The sequence below is a fragment of the Elephantulus edwardii genome, unplaced genomic scaffold, assembly GCF_000299155.1.
Source record: "Elephantulus edwardii isolate Elephantulus edwardi_28Jun2011 unplaced genomic scaffold, EleEdw1.0 scaffold00065, whole genome shotgun sequence".
NCBI lineage: Eukaryota > Metazoa > Chordata > Mammalia > Macroscelidea > Macroscelididae > Elephantulus > Elephantulus edwardii.
In genome coordinates, this window is record NW_006399815.1 from 2,245,892 (window position 1) to 2,252,320 (window position 6,429).

A 6,429-nucleotide genomic window follows, 5' to 3' on the forward strand; every position below is an offset into this window, starting at 1 on the left:
ATCTCCTGGGTCTAGGAGGTTCTCAGTGCAAAGACTTTGGATCTAAATTATATGCTCTGCCTCTACATCTTCTTTCTTGCAGTATGGAGCTCCCTGTTTCTATGTGCTTATTTAACAATTTACGTATCAAAAGAGAGGACCCACTATACAATATAATCCTATAGATTGTATCCTTTCTCCTCAATTTAACTACCTTCTGCCTCAATAACATCCTAGAGGTTATGATTTACACCACATAAACTAATTATATCAGATACTAAAATGGAGAATAATTATATAAAATGGAGAATCATGGTCTAGCCAACTTGACTCATATTTTAGGGAGACAAAGTTTAACTCATAACACCAAGAAACTAAGGAGTGCCAGGGCTACAAAGTTAGAATAAAAAGGATCTTCTCCTAGAAGTGATACCCTGAATTCAGACTTCAAGTCTCTTGAACTGTGTTTTTTAAAGCCATCTGCTTGTGAGATTTCTATTATTATAGATACAAATTTAAGATCACTACATTTGGCAATATATACTGCTCTTGTCATACATCCCACAAATTTATGATGCAACCTGAAAGAAAGGATATTCAAATTTCATAAAAGCTGACAATGTTATTGAAGATTTTTGCCTTTCTATCACTCTCTTTTGTCACGACAATAGTACAAAAAGATAAAGTGTTCATTTTTACTAGCATGGAATAGTGCAGTTAAAAAGCACACACACACACACACACACTAAGCACATAGTCAGCTCTGGACATGGCTTTTTCTCCTTTTATGCTGTTGGGAGCAATAATCCCTAAACATATCATCTTTTAAGGATTGAGAAAATATATGTACGTTGCCTAATATAGTGCCCGACACAGAACATGCATTTAGTAAAAGCTGGTTATTTTAATTTTCATATATGATTCCTAAATTTAGGGAGCCCTCTGTTTTCTGAATTCTTATCACCTTCCCTTATATCTAAGTGACTCATCTATAATCAAAAGGTTGGTAGTAGTTCAAACTCACCTTGGAAGAATAGCTTGCTTCTCAAAGATCATAGTTATCGAAAGCCCTGTGAAGTGCATCTCTTATAGTCTGATTTGTTTTATAGTAACTTAGTGAATATATTCTCCAGATAAATACTTTGTCTGGTTCATTTTAGCTCAGCTTAGAAACCTAACTCAGCGTCTAGCGTTTACATATAGAACAAAGAAGAGATCCTATATGATATGGGGTGGGTGGATGGTTGGTGGAATAATGGTAAATTACCAACTGGAGAAATACTGGTTAATATCAAGATAAAAGGAAATTATATTTGCTCTTTTACCCAGCAGGGCAAGAGTGTGTGCAAGGCAAATAAATAAATCTCTTCTGGATAGATTAATGAGTATCTTTTTGTATGCTCAAGAAGCTGTGATTACAAGCTGCAGGTTGAGGCTGTTCAGAAATGGAATTTCCTGAAATGGACTAACTGAAGAGTGGAAACACTTGAATAATTCACATACCACATAAGGCCGAGGGGAGAGCTGGAGGGAGACTTCTAAAAGGCATAAGAGAAAGGTAATAGGTGTCATGGTCTGAATTGTGTGTGCCAAAATACAGGAAAGCAATGGTATCCTGTGGAAAGTATATAACGATCCCTCAAGGTCTGATAAACCAAATAGTTGTAAGAGGATTAAAGGTAGAATGAAATATCCCTTATTGTCGTTATAGCCCTGATGTAATGTAGGAAGTTTCCTTAGGCTGTGATTTGTAAGAGGTCTTATTTTATTTTATAAGAGATAAGAGGGGAAGATAGCTAGTCAAGCTATTAGGAAAAAATCACCAGAAATGGAGCAAGTCACTTCAGATTCAGTGTCCTCCACGCAGAAGCTCTTTAACATAGGGAAGGCCAAAACACACAGAGATTTCAGAACAATGGATTTAAGATGCTACAGAAAACAAAGACTTTCCTCCAGAACTGACACAGAAAGGCCTTCTCCTAAAGCTGGCACCCTGAATTTGGACTTCTAGCTTCCTAGACAGGGAGATTTGGTAGCTTCGTGGTATGGAGTCATGCCACTAACCCAAATGCACATAGTTCAAACCACCAGCTGCTCAGCAGGAGAAGGATGGGTAATCTCCTCTCCTGCCATTAAGCTGCCTCTAAAGATCTGCTGGAGGGTCAGCTATGAGTCATTTCTACTCCAGGTTATTCAACAACAAGAATCTCCTAAGCTGTAAAAGAATCAATCTCTGTTTGTGAAAGCCATCTCCTTGCGGAATATCTGTAACAGAAATACTTGATAGCTAAGACAGTATGCATTATGTCAATTATTAACATTGCAAATCATGTGCTTTTATAAACGTTTTGGTTAAGAATTATCATACTGAAACATATCATAATAAAATAAACACCTTAGATATGGCTTCCCTTTGAAGAAAGCTCACATTTCCATTTAATAAGTCTCACCAAATAAATTGTGATTAAAATAACAAATGAGACCTCACTGAAAATCACTTCTCTGTTAAATAGGATCATCAAGGAAAATAATGAGTATGAACATATGTTTCAGTTTTTGCACTAACATTATGGACTGTACGGAGATGTATCTTCTTCCTAGTCAGAGCTTAATGAAGTATAGTGAAATATGCTTAGAGATCATTTCTTCTTGAAATGCCATTTAACAACAACAAAAAAAAATCTATAGGAAACTTTTCCGATTTGAAGACTCTACATTTGAAAGACATTAAGGGATGAGGATACTATCAGTGGGTTAGTTAGAGAGAAGATCATGGAGCAAGTTTGGCAGGCATGTCCCTTGTACAATAGTTGTTGTTGGATGATATCAGATAACAATTTTATGTACAACAAAAGGAAAGGAACAGTTTCAGCTCTTCCCCTATTCTCACAATTGTTACTATGGTTGAGTCTATGGTAGTTAATGACCATTTTCTTGAAAATCTTCCTTTTTTTAATTGGCTGCATACTTTTTCATTTGTTCCTTACATTACTTCTTGAAATGGTTCAGTGTCAACCAATTCTTTTTGGTACAATGACTCTATCCTTCCAACTTACTGTGATGAATCCTTCATAATTTAATATTCTGGCCATAGAATGCTACAATCTAATAGCTAGAGGCTTGATTTCTTTTTTTTACATTTTATTTTAAGTTCTCTCAGCTTGAGAAATCTTAAATATCTTCTTCCTGTTTGGTTTTCTAACCCAGGACTTTGCTCATTTCATTATAGCACCTTGCTTTTTCTTCTCACTGTACCCTTTGAAATCTATTCCGCTCTCTTACTTCCTCATTTCTTCCTTTCACTTTAGCTTTTCTTTGCTTTAAGGCAAGTTTCAGAGTCTCTACTGGTATCAATTTTAGTCTTTTCTTTACCCCCTCCCCTGTCTTTTTAATGACTCTTGCAGTCTTCATCTCTTTTGTGTACTTCTACCACATAGTTGTTTTCTCACATATTTTTGGCATGTTTTGAGGGATGGTGAGCCCTAAGAGAAAGATATCATACTTGGAAAAACAGGTCAGTGAAAGGCAGGGAGATCCTCAGTAAGATTAATTGACATAGTGACTGCAATAATGCACTTAAATTCAGCAGATATTATGAATAGAGTACAAGATCCATATTTCTTTAATAGTCCACACAGTTTATAGCCTTTGAATAGTCAGATGCCTTGAGCACAGTATCTTTCTGGTGTTCTCTGGCTTTCAACCAAGAACCCCCTCACATTAATAATGTAATCCCTTGTTCCACATCCTTCTGAGTGATTACCACCTATATGTAGGTTTAGCAGTTAGAATGGGAATCAGACTTTGTTGACAGTCCCAGGGCTGTTTTCTCTTCACCTTCCTGCGTTCCCTCCAGAGCTCCTTGTCCTTGTCCCACCGTCCCACAGGCTCCGGGGTCCTCTGGAGAACGCAGCATGTCTCAGGCTGAGTTTGACAAAGCTGCTAAAGATGTTAAGCACCTCAAGACCAAGCCAGCTGATGAGATGTTGTTCATCTACAGCCGGTACAAACAAGCAGCAGTGGGCGACATAAACACAGAACGGCCTGGAATGTTGGACTTCAAAGGGAAGGCCAAGTGGGATGCTTGGAGTGAGCTAAAAGGTACCTCCAAAGAAGAAGCCATGAAAGCTTACGTAGACAAAGTGGAGGAGCTGAAGAAGAAATACGGAATGTGAGAGGCAGTCTATGGATAGCAGTCAAGCTTTGGATCCAAACAGATGTTAACATCTTGGTTATCCTAATACTGCGATTTAAGTAATGAAAATAATCCATTAACCCGGTTCCTCAAGCTGTCCAAAATGAAGCCTTAGCAGATTAAGAGCAAAACCTTACAGATTTGTGCTCTGCAGTTTATTTGTAGATCAATTGAAGTACATTTGATACTTTAAAAAAAATTGGGAATCAGACCTCCAGGTAACATGGTAGGAGTATTTTATTTAAAACTTGTTATATGACAAACACTGTACCAAACACAGCATAAAACCTAGAATGATTAGATTAAATTCCCTGTCTATTTTACAACATCAAATAGGGTCACATATGGAAGTAAAATGATACTGAAAAGAATTAAAATAGGATTGCTACAGAATGTTAACAACAAACTGTTAGAAATGCAAACTGAATTCAGAAGATAGTCCATCTTTCTCCCAAAGAGAAGTTGGTGGAATCAAACTACCAGAGAGGTACAACTTTGAGGTTAGCTGCACAAGTTCCTACTGATTATGCCAAAAAAGCTCACTACTAGATGATGATTTAATTAATATTTGATTGACTTAGGTGCTCTCAAATCGAGTACAACTCACAGTGACCCTATGAACGAAAGATCTGAACCCTGTTCTATCCTGCACCATCCTCACCCTTTCTGACACATGAACACATTGCAGCAGTCACTATATCAATTACATGGTTGAGGGTCTTCCTCTCCCTCTCCAACCCTCTACCTTTCCCAACATCATGTCCTTCTCCAAGGAATAGCACCTCCTAGAAACATGTCTACAGAATTCTTGCCTCCAAAGAACACTCCAGCTGCACCATCTCCTAGATCTATCTGTTCATTTTCTTGGCTATCCATGGGAAGTTCAGTGCTCTTCTCCAACACTACAGCTCAAAGGTGTCAATTCTTTTTCTGTAATCCTTATTCTTTGGCCAGGTCTCGATGCATAGCTGGTAACTGTAAAGACTATAGCCTGAATCAGACTCACCTTAGTACTCAAGTTGACACAACTACTTCTCAATAATTTGGAAAGGTCCCTAACTGCAGATTTTCCCAGTGCAATGCATCTCCTTATTTCCTGACTGCTCATACCAAGAGTGTTAATTGTAGATCCAAGCAAGACGAAGCTTTGACAGTTTCAATTTCCTCTCTATCCATTAGGATACTGCCTAATGATGCAGTGGTAAGAAGCTTTGTTTTCTTGATATTATGACACAATCCACACTGAAGGCTGCACTCCTTGATCTTCAAGTGCTTCAAGTCTTCCTCATTTTCAACAAGTAAGGTTGTGTCATCTGCATAACACAGGTTATTAATGAGTCTCCCTCCATTCCTGATGCCACACTCCTCTTCATAGAGTCCAGCTTCTCAGATAACTTGCTTAGCATATCAATTGAACAGATATGGAAGGAGAATACAACCCTGATGAACTCCATTCCCAATTCCAAACCATGCAAGTCCTCCCCTCCTCCATTCACATAACAACTTCCTGATCCAGGTATTGGTTCCACATAAGCACAATCAAGTGCTCTGGGATTCCCATTCTTCTCAATCCAGAGCCTATAGTCCAGAGCAGACTGTGTGGCTGTGAGCTGGTACAATAAGCTCTAAGTCAGGTTCACTGCCTTCCCTCCCGGCCTTCTCAGGCAAGGAATGCCAAAGAGCTTATTAGGGGTTGTGTGAGTGCTTTTGAGAGCTCATGAGGCCCACAGCATTAAAACACAGGGCCATATAAAGTATGAAAGATGTTAATTTCCTTCAACTATCAACAAAAATTATATCTTACTGGTTACCTTTATCACAAGCAGAACATATTTTCTAACAAGATCTACAAATACACTGGGACATCTCATGTAGCATGAGTCAAGAATTTGCTTATGATTCTTTGAAATAATCAGTTCATTAAGAGAAAATTCTAATAACTATTTATTTCTATTGAAGGTTATTAAAAATCTTGGGCTATTCCTCTTCATAGAATGATAAGAGATGCATTTTACAGGCTATTTCCCACAACACACGTTCACATAGGTCAGTTCTCCTTGGAGGTCCCTGGGTGATGTAAACAATTCACACTTGATCCACCAACTGTTCTTTTGGAAGAAAGATGGTCAATTACCTTGTATGTTATTTACTGCCTCTAAAAATCTGCCGAAGAGTCAGCAATGAGTCAGTTCCAACTTGAGCACACAGAATAACCATAACTAACCATAAATGTGGTGGTTCCCCCATGTTTATCG

At 38.1% G+C, this 6,429-nt stretch overlaps 1 protein-coding gene across 1 annotated transcript; it reads left to right on the top strand.

The window, feature by feature from the left end:
* Positions 1-3,893: 3,893 nt before the first annotated feature.
* On the top strand, positions 3,894-4,154 carry LOC102851822 (acyl-CoA-binding protein-like). Its single transcript, XM_006888170.1, has one exon. It carries the CDS (start codon positions 3,894-3,896, stop codon positions 4,152-4,154), a length of 261 nt encoding a protein of 86 aa, XP_006888232.1.
* The last annotated feature ends 2,275 nt before the right edge of the window (positions 4,155-6,429 follow it).

Bases quoted from the DNA above. Each gene is read 5' to 3' on its own strand.
- LOC102851822 (XM_006888170.1), top strand. From the start codon at position 3,894: ATGTCTCAGGCTGAGTTTGACAAAGCTGCTAAAGATGTTAAGCACCTC.